The sequence below is a fragment of the Ornithodoros turicata genome, chromosome 3 (assembly GCF_037126465.1).
Source record: "Ornithodoros turicata isolate Travis chromosome 3, ASM3712646v1, whole genome shotgun sequence".
Taxonomy (NCBI): Eukaryota; Metazoa; Arthropoda; class Arachnida; order Ixodida; family Argasidae; genus Ornithodoros; species Ornithodoros turicata.
In genome coordinates this window covers 22,350,536-22,365,930 of record NC_088203.1, presented here as the reverse complement: position 1 = coordinate 22,365,930, position 15,395 = coordinate 22,350,536, and the positions used below count along the sequence as shown (strand labels likewise).

The following is a 15,395-nucleotide window of genomic DNA, read 5'->3' as shown; positions in this document are numbered from 1 at the left end:
TGTCACGGAGATAAGATTTCTACGTGCCTACGAGCCGCCTTCATCCCATGTAATCAGTAATGGTGAATATTGCTAATGCAGAAAACACAAGAAGGAAAACGACATCACCAAAGAGAAGAAAATGATTTTCCAGCAATTTCGGATCCCTCCAGTACATCAAAGTTTACAGCTAATGCCAAAGGTAAGGTTTGAATAAGCTATCACTTGAGCCGAGTGCTGCAGCCAAACCTGTTATAGGCATAGTGGACCTGCCATAGTGGAACGAGCTATATTTGTGCCAGACACAGCTTCTATGGTACGTTCTTGTTCCAAAGGTACTGTTAGGTTCTTACAATTAATCACACAACCACTATTTAAGATACCGCTTCAGAACAAGGAAACCGCATGCGCACACGTGTAACATTGTAGGACATGTTGCCTAATCCAAGGAGAAGGGGATGTTGACGGTCAGCTGCAGCTTCCCAATGAAGTATTTTAAATGCTCTCCCATACATTCCAACCAATTAGCTGCTATGAGGACCTGGATGTACTGTACTGCGTCTTACAAGTAATTCAATTAAGTATAAACAATTGCTCTTCTTGAGGAACCTCAGAGTTATGAAAGACTTACTTTAAAGTACAAAGCACACTGCCTCTGGGCCACACTGGGCTCATTACCCCTAATATTTGTTCGAATGTCTAGATGCGCATGAATGGCAACTAGGAGTCACATTTAGGAATTGTTTACTAGAAAATTGGAGAGATATGTTCTCATATATAGAAATATGATTCACTAGAAAACTGCCAAAAAATGTAGATGGGTAGAAATCCAGCGAACCGGTAGAGATGTAGGAAGGGAGTTGCCTCAGGACAGAAGCCGCCGATATTTCGAACAGAGACTGTTCTTCTTCTGGGCACCGTCCTCATCATTGGCATGGTATTTAAAGGAAGAAGAACAGTCTCTGTTCGAAATATCGGCGGCTTCTGTCCTGAGGCAACTCCCTTCCTGCCAAAAAATGTGGATTTTATGCACTGCACAGTGTCCTAAAAAAAGCGTTTTGTAGTTCATAATAGGCCCGCTTGCATGCACACACTGTGCTCAGAAAGAAAATGCATTCGCGAACAACTCATAGCCCAAATTACCTGACAGGACCCCAATCCAAAACATTAGCAGAAGACCGGTGCTTACCGTATGATGACATTGGTTGCTGGGATTAATAAAGTCCAATCCGCGCACACCAGATCCGTTGAAACAATTGTTGATGTTCTGCGTGAACTTCCTATGCACCGCCGTCAAGGCATACACACAGAGGGCCGACTTGGAGTCCGGTCTGTTGTACACGTCCGTCTCGTCCCGGCTTTTCGCAAACACCACAAAAAGCACGTCGTCCTGAGCGGTGATGCCCAACGACATGGCCAGCTCCGAGCCAGGCTTGCCCACAAAGGCCGCCTGGGCCAGGTTGTAATGGATGCCCTCTGGCTCGCGACACACTAGCTCCACCTCGGTGTAGGAATAGTAATGAACGTCCTTCTGGCATATCCTCACGAGCTTTGAGATGTACGGCTTGGGTTCCTCGGTGGACTTCTTCTGAACGGTGAGGAAGTAGGAAAAATCTTTAGAGCTAAACCCGTAGATATAAGTTATGGGAAACACTTCTCGCGCTAAACTGTTGACAAACACTTTCGTCCCCGTGCTGACGCCGGTAACGGCAATGGAGAAAGTATCGTTGGTCAAGTCCAAGCTGCGAGAGGACACGGCGGGAACGTCCGACCGGTACGGTCCGTTGCCGGTGTACGAGACGCCTACGTACAGGACGTGCATACGAGAGAGCTGTGGCGGCCCCGTGGCGATGAAGGCAACCGTAGAGGCCGTCGCATTGTTGGCGACCACAGACTCGTTGGCGGGAGTCCTGGCGTCAGAGATGTTATCCAGGCGATGTACGGTGCAGACGCCTTGAAAGAGCGATCCGCAGGATATGAGTCTGCTCTGGATGTAGTCGATGACCAGGGCCTTGTTGTAATAGTCTGTCTTCTTCTTGGTAATGGACGGGCAGTGTCGAGTGACGGGACAGCCTGGATCGTCGTCTTCGGGGCCCATTCTCACTTTGACCTAGCGGAAGGTGCAAGTTGACAGTACCGTCAATACACGCAATATGTTTATATAGTGTGCATACGGGCATGCGTACTGCAATTCCAGCACATTTTACATGTCCTACTAAATGAACAAATGTCAGCACCCTCCTTGTTGTAACAATAATTTGTAAAGCTGACTCACACGTGACTTAGCACATTACTTCAGCAATGCAGGTAGAAAGCAATGTGTGTGTATTACATAACGTTCACATGCATCAACATTCTACCCCAACCAACACTAATTGGTTGGAGTCGGATGTGGAGCAGAACCCTATAGAATTATCCCTACAAAGAAATTTTATATAGTAGTGCCCCAAGGAACCCACCCTTCTAGCTACTGGTCATACTGAGTACATTCACACAAGCAACAGAGTACACTAGCAGAAGAAAAGGCAAAATAGTTCTCATGAGGCATTCACACGATGCCGGAATGTTAGGAGTGACATACTGCACATTTAGCAGCTGACACCGTATGTGTCCTTGTGTGTCGCTTGCTACCCAACATCTTATGGCTAAGCCGTAGTATATTTCGCACCGTTAGCACGAAAAGACATGACGCTGAGCCATTGCTGTCTCGAGGCAAGCCTCCGCCTGGGGCACGATTATGTGGAGCGCCCCCACACCCCATAGACACCCTGTCAACAAAAAAAGAAGCAAAACATCACATGCAATTCTGAGCCCCATATTCTCTTGATCCTCGTATTAATGCCTAACGTAGCTCCCGGAACCTGCCAGCCAGCGCCCCTTCTGGCGAATGCGCCCGGGGCGGCCGCCCCTCTCACCACCCATTGGAACGGCTCTGTGCTGAGCGCTCGTAGGTATATCACGGCAGAAACCTATGACGCTTTTCTCATATATCCCGCTGGAGTATTCTGGTGTATGTTGCTCATGTGAGTACACAGATGTGGAGCAATGCCTCTTCCCGGCAAGACCTCAAACCATTTAACAACATGTCAGGAGAAGCTCAACCATGCAAAAGTACGGCAAACAAGTTACTCACAAGTAGCTGCAGATTGGATGACAGCTGGTAGATGTAGTTGACAGCTCCTACATACACATGTCCTGTGTAGTCGCTGACTGTCAAGTGGAGGAACTTCTCCGTTGCATTGTCCGAGAAGGAGACATACTCTGCCCTTCCGTCCTTCAGCTCCTGAGCCGTGCTGTTCTTGGGCGCCGCCGCCGCCGAGGACACAAGGACCAACAACAGGACCCATAGCAGGGTTGCAGTACCTCCACCCGTGGGGGGTCCCAAGCCCGGGGGAAAGAGCGGCCGCGACCCCCTCCACTTGTCCCGTTTCTTCATGGGCAAGGATGCGAGGGGAGGCAGGAGCCCCTCAACCTGAGAATGAAAAATTCATAACAGTTAAAGGGGTTGTGACACTTTGATATACTATGTGGTTGATTACATCATGCAGGCATGGCACCGCACGCAAGAGCGAAGTTTTATGAAAAATGAATTACGTTTCGACGTGTCGTACTTCGCGAGATATAAACCCTCGAACCGCGGCACGCGTCGAGCTCTGACGCCAGAGGAGCGAGGGCTACAGCAGCGTCACCTAGATACAGAAGACCTGCTTAATGCCCCCTCTCCCTCCTTCGCTACGTGGACACAAAGTTAGCATTCGTCTGCTACCACGATTCGCAGTTCTGCGAATTCAAGAACTCGCAAATGATTGCAGCTAACTTCGCAAATTGGAACCGGCCGACTAAAGGTGCACCACGCTTTCCAGAAAACTAATTTTGAGAAAAATATGGGACCGTTTTGCACTTTTTGTTTTCCCATTTAGTACGCGGGGCCGTTCACTACTCACAGACGACAGTGGCTTCCCATGCGGCTGATGGTGGCTCGTCACCATGGCTACGACAGCTGAAAGCGCGTTCTCGATTGCCTACGGCCGTTGAAAACATGATTCTGATTGGCTGACTCTTAGTTGTTACGTCACGCCGACAAGAAAGCAGGCTTTCTCTATCTAGGTGGTGTTGGCTACGGCCTTTGCCAGTGGTACTCGTAAGCACGTGACCTCTCCCGTGCTGCCTCATTGGCGGAGACGGTTGCAGTGGTGTCAAAACCCGATGACTTTCGGTATTCGCGGAGTCTACGTTAGGTTAGGTTAGGTTGGGTTGGGTTGTGTTAGAATTTATACGAGTCTATTATTCCCTTCGCCGTAAAACCTGGAACGCAGGCTCATCGATTCAAGTAACTGCTTCTCACGTTATTTCGCATAGCATATGGGACGCAGTGTCGCAACCCTAGCAGCTTCGTGGCACAGAACCAGTGATTTATCCAGACCCCCCCCCCCAAATGTTCAGTGACACCCCCCTAACTTTTTCACCAGTGTACCCCTACAGGGGGTGCCCTTTGCGATTTCAGCTTTAGACACATGTCGATAATGATATGTTAAGCTGTAATGACGAAACTATAGTAATGCCACCCCCCAATTTTTTCCAACACCCCTCCTCCATGCTTGGGATTCTGGATAAACCACTGCACAGAACTCGAAAAAGACCCGGCGTTGTAACCACGCGCGAACTACAGGACGCGCGAAGAGATTTTCTGCTTAATTTACTCATGTTACTGAACATCGTGAACGGCTGTGAGCTACTGAACGGCACAACAAAAGATACACATCCTGCGTGATACTTCTCGGAAGCCGAGCGGTAACAACAAAACACGACAATCTCCACTCCCCATTCGAGCAAAGAAATTCGAAATAAAAACGAATATTCCTCCACGGGTCATTTTCCTCATATTTCGATTTTTTTAAAGTGATTCCATTAAGTGCAAAAGCGCCTTCAGAATGTCATAATACTTATCTCGTTCCTCCCCTCAGAATGGACAGCCAACTTCTCTTCCTCGAGCCGTTTCGCACGCGGCATATTAACTTCCCCGAGAGACCGCTATTCCCAAATCTTCCAAACGTTCTTCCACCCTCCTCAACTCTACATACACACACACATTTCGAAGTACAGAAACAAAGCACATATCGAACCCAGCCTCCCTCGCGAAAAAGGCGAGCGCTTCCCCTCTTTTCTGAGGAAATCGGGATATCTTTCCAGGAAGCAGCTGTCTTCGCTCCCAAAATCGACCAAAGTGAATCGACACGAGAAACAACGCAGACACCCCGTCGGTTGGTAAAATTTGCGTCCGTGCACGGAAAACTACACGCGCTGTCTTCGTCCGGTCGATACAGATCCGGGATGCGAAGAGTCTTCCAAAGAGGGAAGAATGCGAGGGCCACTCATGTTCAGAGCGGGTATCATCCGATGGGATCACAAGAAAGGTACTCTGCGTTCCCAGGGCAGGGACGTGCCTTTTTTAAGGCTTTCTTCGCAACCGTCAGCCGGGCTCCATACCAGGACGAGCTCAACGTTACGCTGCTTCCGAGAAGACCCGGAGTGATTCTATGGGGTACCAGAGGGGTACTACACCGAGCGGCCACTCCGTTGCGAGAACTGCCGCGTACCTAAGTTCCTGAAGGGCATGATTTTTTTTTTTTTTTCGAATGAAGAGTTACAAAATTCCAAATCACACCAGGACTCCGGATTATTCCGATTTTCGTCAAAGGTAGCCATGCAAGTCACTGAGGAGCATCCCGGTTCTAGGTACTTGTACCAAGCTGTCACTTGCGACAACAAACGGCTTGGCCCAGGTTCTTTTTGAATTTCATACCTCAAACTGCTCCGTACCAATGAAGTATATCTAACAAACACGCCTCGCATGTTCGCGTAGCAAAAAACCTGATTCCTGTTGACCGGACATTCCGGGGAAGTACTGGGGTTTTACTGTTCCCCCATTTCACTGTTTTTCACCATTTACCGTCTCTTTTTTATTTATTTTTTTGTTGCACATAACTCACAAAGAATCTGACGCCCATGATGTAGCCAATAACAAGGCAAATAACAATTTGCCTTTGACCTTTTTCCTGATATTTTGTAAGGGCCCGACCGGATACTGTATCTCGAATACCTGTCGTACTCGATAGTACGTATGCGCCCAGAAAATATGAGGTATATGTTGTGTCACTGAGCAAGCGAATCCTCTGGCTGTCACAAAGCCAGCGGAGTCAGTCACTATATGAGCCAGGCATGAGCTCTAAAGCTGGATTCACACATGCGTTTTTTGAACGCGTTTCGCGTTCGCGGCGCCGCGAAACGCGAGCCGCGGAGCGTTTCCAGCCGCTTTTCGAGAACCGCTCCGTGCTGCAGCTTCGGAGGGCAGAAACGCGAACGCTTTTCATCCAGCCAATCGGAGCGCTCGGAGGAGTGGGGGTGGCGTGCTTTTGGCGCCGGCGGGCAATGGCGGGCCTCCCGATACCGCGCTGGGATCTTTTGTCATTTGTGCGTGTGTATGTGTTTGGCGCTTCCGCGTGAGCAAATTCCTTGTCACCAATAGTTATTTGGTGTCTGAGGTGTCAACGGTGAGCTGGGAATTTGTGCAAACAACGGAATCGATGAAAATAAATACGACTTGTGTGCAACCGTGTGTTGGTCGTCGGTAGGTAAACATGTGTCTCGCCTCTTCTGCCGTTCTTTCTCTGCTATTGTGTCGGGTTTGTCGTTCCAACGATTGGTGATTCCAGCAGAAATGCTTCACGATAATTTTAAAATGGACAACATGCTTCACAATGTAAATTTTGAGGTGAGAGCTGGAAGTGTCGGTACGATCTTGACGTAGCAACAACAACGAAGCGCGTTTTCAGGATGGCGGCTAGGCTATGTGTGGGCGGCGCCGCTTTTTGAAACGCATGTGTGAATGAGCCTTAAGCGACAAGATACTGATAGCGGAGGCGGCATTGAGGTCAGATACTGCGAGATATTTCACATCTATTACCTTTCTTAGCCTAATCATCAGGTCACCAGCTCAGCTCGACTGTCCTTTTTACGTGAAAAGGAGACATTATGTATCCTCGATGTTGACAGTCAGAGGGAAAGAGAGAAAAGTGGACGTAGCATTTACAACGACTCCCTCTGGATTACTGGCTCCGATATCAACCAACTGCTCCAAAAGGGGAAAGAGAACTCAAATGTTTTTTTTTCTTCTTCTTTTAATTTCATGCTAGCGCCGCGAAGCAACTCAGGTTATGAGCGAAGTATAGACGTGGACAGATGGAGAGAGGACAGCAGGAAGGAGTGGGGGGCAGGGGGTGGTCAGTATGCATCCTGGGCAGACTTCAGAGGGGACTGTACCGACATTCGCCTGGAAGGTCTTTGGAGGAAGAACTCAAATGTGTACCGGCCTTCGCCGAACATTGTCCTGCCGGCTGCCTACCATTTAGTTGCATTTGTTTTCCTTTTTGATTGTTTGTCTTTCTTTTTTCCCTTCATTTCTTGGGAATAGCAAGCCGCCGTAGCGCAGGCTAACCTTACCCTCCTATTTTTTTTAAATAATAAACATAGCCCCCCCCCCCCCCCCCCCCCAGTTGCTTTCATTGACCTAACATGTAAATTAACGTCGACTCAAACTTTCCTCATCGATGAAAATTCAGCAACAGTTTCAATTTGATCATCGCGAAGGCAAACAATTCCTGGTATGAGACGAGCATAATATGAAACGACATTTGAAAGTTTTGTAATAGCGAAACCCAAGCGTTTTCAGGTCCCACTGAGATTGGGTGAACATACCCAGAATTCAATCCGTGTTTCGGGAGCGCACGCTAATTTTCGGAAATATAGCATGGATACCCGAGCTCACCCTGAACCTGTGTTTGCCTCGCGAGATAGCGAGAGCTATAGAGCCACGGAAAGTAAACAAACCACACACGGTTGACCGTTTAGTGTAACATAAATCCAACAACGATACACGAGACCAAAACTCTTATCTTTCAAGTTAAATGAGTTTGGTGCACAAAACGGATACTGTGGCTGAACATTCCAAGCTTTATATATTTGTTTTTTATCTTTTCTAATCTATATCTATCTATCTATCTATCTGGCTACCGCTTCATGGCGCTCAAAGCACAAGGTGCCTGCGTTTTGCGTTCCAGAGGGGGAAACCCTATCCCAAAGCGCTTTGACGTTGCGTTCCCTTTGCGTCCGCACTACGCCCCATTTATTGTGTAGGCTAAAATTGCACCCACTATTATGCAACTCCCTATTAGCGCGTGTAGCGAAGGCCGGACAAAAGAAGAAGAAAAAAAAAAAGGACGGTTTTTCCAATAGCAACTGCTAGGAAGACGACATCAGTTTCATGACCGGACAACATTGTTTCAACGCGCTTTATTCCCATTCTACTTTCACTCCATTAAAAATAGTTCTGCCCATACTGACGGCATCGATCCCTCGTATACCAACGTGACTAATAAAGTCTCATTTAATCTAGGGACAAATCAATAAGGAACAATTAAGCCATCGAATTGCACCGCCATTTTTCGAAAATGGGACCATGGATGACCTACTATAAGAGTCTCCCATACACTCAAAGGGCACCGCTACGCACGATTCATTGTACTCACAGACAGTGACGAGCAGTACACGCAGAATCACAGAGCAGCAGCCATTCGAACGTCAAGCTTTCACGGATTCCAGCAGCGGAAGACACAAAAACAAGTGCTGCTATAATAGCGATGACGTCACGGGCCGCCGTGGCGACGACGGAATATCCCGTTCCGTCCTTCTCCGAACGCACGACTTGCGCTTGCAAACATGAACTGCTTTCTTTCATCTTTTTTTTGTCAGTCATCGCTTTCCTCACAGACGAAGAGAACAGGTGGATAAACACTAGCACTTCTGCTATACTTTCACACGCATGTCCAAGAGCATAAAAGGTCCGAATCAGAAGGTTAGAGGTCCATTCGATGTAGGTATCAAATTTGCAGTTGCATCGAGGTATATGTAAGGGACAATTTTACAACTAGTTTTAAAAATGCGTAAAAATACAATTAAGAAAATACTTGAAGACCGGCACCGTGCAGCGGGGCATTATAATAAAAACACCACATGAAGGAGAAACATGCCTAACGGAGTTGCGGCAGCTGAGCAGACACCATTTTTTTTACTGTCGTCTGCTAAGCACTGGGATTGCAGAACAACACATTTTCCGCTGTAATTTTTATCGGCGTTTCCAAACGTAAACAACGCGAAGTTAGCCGAGGCGGCCTACAAACAAGGACGACACAAACAAGCCTCCAACGCGCCCAGAGGCTTGAGGCAACTTGAGGCACTCTAGCTCAGAAGATAATAAGAAGGCCTAGGTTCGAATTCTGGCGTCAGCACCTTTTTCCTGAGTTGATTGAATTTCCAAACCGACCATAACTTCCACGCTCGTGCACACGGTCTGATTTCAATAATTTATTTATTTATTTTTTTTTTCGGGAGCGCCACCCTGTAGTAAACGCAGCATTTGAACGCAAACGAAGATGTATCACTATCGGCAAACGGAGCGCTCTCGTATACTTGAAGAGGCCAGCTTTTTAGAGTGAGGTACGTGACAGAGACACAGAATGACGCCCAAAACATGCTGTCCGTGTTTGGAAATGCCGCTATCTCACACAAATTGCAATTACATCGTACTTTTCACCGTTGCCAGTGGTTTCCGGTAGTCGTGCACTCTTATAACTTCACCGCATAGCACGCATGAGGCCAACTATTAGAGATAATGACAAAGTTACAACTCCTCATTTGTGGAGAGCGCGTGGCGTACGCCTTTTTATGACACTTCACATAGCCGCGTAAGTGTCACAAAAAAAATACTCCTCTGGATTTCAACAAATCAGCAAAGAAAACGATGTCATTCGCGATTATGGTTTGCTAGGAGCGTGCTATGGGGTGAAGTTATGTTTCGAGAGTGTAGCCCACCATTGTCTCGAATCACGTCGGGAGGCGCACGCCTTTTTGTGACATTTATGCAGTTGTATGTGTCGCCACAAAAATGCGTACGCAACGCGCACTCCACAAATTAGGAGTCATAATAGCTGTAGCATTCTATACAAAGGTTGACCTTCAGCGTGGTACACGTGGTGAGCGACAACAACAGCTACATGCATGACGATGGGGTGACGCGTTTCACCGCGGCATGTTGTGAACTTCCCTTTGGTGATGATGTGAACAGTGTCAGGAGTGTAGCTGGAACTTTTTTTTTAAATTCGGTGTTAGCGCCGCGAAGCAAGTGTGGCTATGAGCGGCGTACAGATGTGGACAGATGCAGAGAGGACAGCAGGAAGGAGTGGGCGACAGAGGGGTCAGTATGCGTCCTGGGCCGACTTCAGGGGGAACTGTGCCGATATTCGTCTGGAAAGACTTCGGAAAACCAAGGGAAAACCTCAGACAGACAGAGCCGGTGACAGGATTTGTAGCTGGAACACGATGAGAGGAGATGACAGTATAGGAGCCGATTAGGATTAAGGTGCGGTACTCCAACTCCCAATCTACGAAAAGTCCACAAAACTCGGCGTAGCACATCATAAGGGTGTACGAGAACGGAACACAGGAAGTAAGGCCGACACCCTATCGTAATGCGTTGAACTGTGTCACTTTAGAGGAAGGCGACGTGTCAACAACGTGTACATGATGCCTCCTACCAATACGGAGAATGAGTCACATATCCTGGAAGGCAGTTGCTATACGCCTAGACGACAAGCTTCCGATAGGAGACAGACAAAGCGATAGAGAGTTGCGCACGACTGTTATGTGCAGACAAGTTATAACTCTGGTAAAGCCTCGTTGTTTTCGAGATCAAGCGAGAAAAGCGATTCAGATAAGGAGACACATAGTGCGTGCCAGACTGTCAGTTATGTGCAGATAGGTTACATCGAAAATGCCTTGTTGCTTTCCAAATAAAGATCCTTTCCGGTTTCGCAGTGACACAGCAGGCACAGAGATTTCAAAAACGCAATCTAGAATGAAGAAGGCCAATCGACGTGACGTAATCATTATGAACCCGCCAATCAGCAGTTGTCTAGCTATGGTAGCAAGCCGCCAGCAGTCGAATGAGCAGCCACTGGTAGCCGGAAGCCGAAAATCGGGTTCGAACGGAAAACAAATGTTCGAAAATCTTTCGCGGCGAATGACTTTATTTACGTTATTTATTCACTTTATTTACGTTATTTACTTTGTCTACGTAATGAAGGAGGACGATGAAGCAACGAGAGGCCCTTGTGAACATTACGCTCTTGCACGAATTTTCGAGAGCAGCAGCAAAAAACTCCATAGTTTCGGACTCTCCTGGACCAGGTGACGTCACCGCAGAACAAACAGCCCTACCTAATAGCAACTGTAAGAAATTACGACGATGACGTGTCCCGGATCACCTGTCAGGTGTTCCTGACGCCTGCGCGCGTGTTTTCGATTTCATTCCTCTACGACGGCCGACTGATTCGGCACTAGTCCTTTCTGGGCTCGTCCCGGCCACATCGGGCAATTAAACTGCTCTTTCTCCAGTTGAAGTTGTTCTTTGCTGCAGCAACAACGTGCGTCTGCACTCTCCGCCCTATGTTGGCAGACTGCTAATGGCTGAGCTGAGGTGACAGAAATCATGACAGAAATCACCAGCTCCCGTGGCATAGTGGTTAAGATCCACTCTTAAGAGAAGGACGGAGATGGCGAAGTGGTCCACGCCGAGACTGGGAGGTGACACGTGTTCGAATCCTGTCACCGGCTGTGCTGTCTGAGGTTTTCCCCAGATTTTCCGAAGACTTTCCAGACGAATGTCCAGACGAACAGTTCACCTTGTAGTTTGCCCAGAAGGCATACTAAGCCCCTCTCCCCCCCCCCCCACTAATTTCTGCTGTCATCAGTCCACATCTGTACACCGCTCATAGCCCCAGTTGCTTCGCGGCGCTAACGTGTCATTAAAAAAAATGTCAGAAATCGACTTTTGAGAGGTAACGTTGCCAGATTCGGCTCCCCATGACGTGGAATTTATGGAACTTTTATGATACTTTCCCATCAAATTGACAAACAATATTTGAAGAGAATACAGTGTGAAGGTGCGTCCTCACTATGCCGATCGGCAAGGCCGACAGGGCTGTTGCAGCACAGTTTGTACAGCGCCATATCGTGCCCAAGCAGCCACGGATCCAAACAGTAGGGAGTTTCATCGGCGGGTTGTTCTGCGTGGTGTTTCAAGCGGTATGCGTCAAGGAGATCTACAAAACCTGTAGGAAATCCACATAGAAAGCCGTGCATCTTGCCAAGTGCAAACAACTCGAGATCATGTATTTGAAAAGTGCCGCTGTCGTCTGCTAAACTACACCGCGTTGCATATTTTGGGGCGCTGACGTTGCTGCTCACTCGCGCCACCTGGCCCACAGAAACAGGTCTATCTCCTCGCTGTACTTTGTCTATGCCGATCGGCATAGTGAGGACGCAGCTTGATATGCGTAGACAGCAATGACATAACTTCGGTAGGGCTACGAAGACACAAGGGGGCACTTCAGACCCGCTCTGTACGGATGTTCCTGTTTCGTGCAATAATTACCTAGCCGCATCAGTCTACGTTGCGAAAAGTAGAGCGCTGCGGACAGACCTACAGGCGGCACCTGGTCGTAATGCAGTATAAATACCATTAACGTATCCGGCGGAGTAACTCTATTGCTGTTGACGGACTACATTTTGTGCAGTTCGAACGCGGTCGCATCCACGTGAACGAGCAAACTTGGCAAGATCTACGAACCGGTCGCCCGCTTCATCTGCAGCCTGTTCCCGCACCCATAACCCGAAACGGCTCGCAATAACAATTGAGCCGCCGAAAGAAAAACGTGCGTCACGTTCGCCGCGTACACGTGCACTACCATTGCTTGGGGACATACAAACACGGATGCGCAAATGCCGACAATGACGGAGTAGATGGGCCCCTCCGACTATTTTTCTTTCTCGTGGAAAACGTCGCTCGGCGAAGGGGCGGAACGGCATAACGACCTAATAAAAGCGGTATGTGCCCGATGCGTGCACGTAACTGGGTTATATGAGTCGAATAATTTTTTTTCGAAAATGCCATAAATAAGTCGCCACAAAATATTTCGACCATTCCGTAACGGGTGGGGCGGGGGGGAGGGGGATACGGGACGAACTAATGTATGGTGTGCACGCCGACACTGTGAGGTGACACGGGTTCGAATCCCGGCAGCGGCTGTGCTGTCTGAGGTTTTCCCGAAGACTTTCCTGGCGAATGTCGGCACAGTTCCCCCTGAAGCCGGCCCAGGACGCATAGTCACCCCCCTGTCCCCCACTCCTTCCTGCTGTCCTCTCACTATCGGTCCACGTCTGTACGCCGCTCATAGCCACAGTTGCTTCGCGGCGCTAACACGGAATTTAAAAAAATTATCGTGTCGCAAATGTCATAAGAAAAAGATATTGATTTCAGAGACAGAGAGAGAGGGTGGATTGGGAAATGTAGTGACATCACTTGATCTTGCCGCCGTGACCTTGGAGCTTCAACCCAATCAAACGTTGCGATGATAACCACAGCTGAGGGTAATGCCGAGTCAACTGCTCGTGGCAAGGCGGACACCCCCGCAAGCCCAAGTGGGACAGTCGAAACACTGTTTCCCTTTATTTCTCCTAAGTGCCGCTAGGGTGGCTCATTTCCCGCTCCGCAGGTCGGAGGCGCGTTCAAATTAACTCTGCTTCAAGCTGCACGACAGTCGTGTGCATGGGTCGGGCCGGGTAGGGCGCCTCAGACATGGCGGAATGGCGGTAGGTTTCCGGGAGTGCTACGAGATGGCGCTAGGTTTTGCTTACCGTCTAGTGAAGCCAATGGCCATTGAACGTACGCGTAGCGCCACCAAGCGTCTAACACGTCAACTTCTCGAGCGCATTGTATCCAATGCTGTCTGACAGTTTGACACGTTATACGCTAGGTGGCGCTCCGCGCACTTGCTTTCCAGAGCCGTTTATAAGAGAGTTTGACCGTTCTCTGATCTTTTGCCGCCGTGTGGGTGGAGCCTGTTTTGACGTCATGGTCGTCGTTGCGCCGCCCAAAAAGCCTTTATCCAAGCGTAATCCGTCCAGAATCCGCTTATCAGCCATCTGGGGCGCGCCATTTTGATACTCTCCGCCACCTGGTCGATTTGTCGCGCTCAATGTAATTTACAGAGATCGCCGCCCACAGCCTCTTGTGATATGGGGGCTTTGTTGCCAGACTGAAAGAGCTCAAGGACAAAGTGCTTTCGAAGGGCGAAGTACGCACGTGTCTTCCCGCCTTCATCGTAAACAAAACTCAGCATCAAAATGGCGTCGGCAGCCGGCTGACGACAGCGCAACAATAGAGCCCGGCGGGGGAGGTCGTTGAGATGTGACGTCGCATGATGCGGTTCAAGTTGGACTCCTCCCAATGGCCAAACTCTCTCTATAAAAGGCTCTGTTGCTTTCCTAGTGCTCTAGTTCAATGACCATTGGCTTCAATGGTCAATGGAGACTGTCAGGCTGTGACAGGGTGTAACGATTGGTAGACGAGCGCAACTTCACGGCATATCACTGTCTTGCGCCAACCATTGCGTCGAATAATATAAAGTTGTAACTTCTGATTCGAGGAGCGTGCAGGTCATACGCCTTTTTGTGACGATTAACATAATTGCATAAGCATCACAAAAAGCCGTATACGCCTCGCGTTGTGCATTTTTGAATAAAGTCGGGGGGAGAACGATGTGATTCGGGATGATGGTTGACGAGGAGCGTGTCTTGAGGTGACGTTCTCGTTTTAGGGTTTAGGGATGGGCCCACCGCGTGTCCTGGTGAAGACTCTTCACATTGGTTACACGTGTCTCCACAATAGATATATAACACAGATACAGGGTAGAGTAGACTACACAGAGAAAGAGAAAACATCTGGACCGTAAACAAAAAGGAAGAGAGAAAATAAAAGTACCAGATACAACTGCTGTTTACGTTTCTCTGCCTGTACGAGCCAAAAGGCATTCCTTATCAGGTTCAGGAGCTCGCTTATCTTTCTACTCGTGGCCCCGGAGCAATGCTTGTATCTTCTACTCCGAAGCCTCCCCTATAGTACCAGTAGCCGTTTATGGCTCCCAGAACCCATAAAGGCAGCCCTTATCGCTAGGCGTGCATCGATTGAATATTCTCCCGCCAGCAAAACCAATGCGGATTGAACGACGGCGACCATCACTGTGTTCACAGTAGAGGGGGGTAGAGAAAGAGAGAAATAACAGTGGACGAGACTTGCACGGGTTGACGACATGCGTGGCGGTTTCACGAAAGGACCGTTCCCTTCCTGCCATTCGTCAGTCGATTGGATCGGATTGCAAAGACCAACCAAGCGACTCATTTACCTAGTTCCGCAACGTAGTCAACATCTTTATTCGAATGCTGCGCTCTAATAAGGGAACTTC

General features: G+C 48.6%; 1 protein-coding gene across 3 annotated transcripts in view; it reads right to left on the bottom strand.

Annotated features, from left to right (window-relative positions):
• The window catches only part of LOC135388283 (plexin-A2-like), a 246,693-nt gene that overhangs the window by 73,322 nt on the left and 157,976 nt on the right, over nucleotides 1-15,395 (bottom strand). For 2 of the 3 annotated variants that reach the window (XM_064617721.1, XM_064617720.1), the window contains exons 4-5: nucleotides 3,113-3,451; nucleotides 1,169-2,089 (exon numbers count right to left, since the gene is read on the bottom strand). In XM_064617721.1, the coding sequence (XP_064473791.1) occupies nucleotides 1,169-2,089; nucleotides 3,113-3,415 (1,224 nt within the window). In that variant the 5' untranslated portion in view covers nucleotides 3,416-3,451. Of the gene's footprint in view, nucleotides 1-1,168; nucleotides 2,090-3,112; nucleotides 3,452-8,564; nucleotides 8,665-15,395 lie in introns of those variants that run through there. The other variant, XM_064617722.1, reaches the window with a different exon arrangement.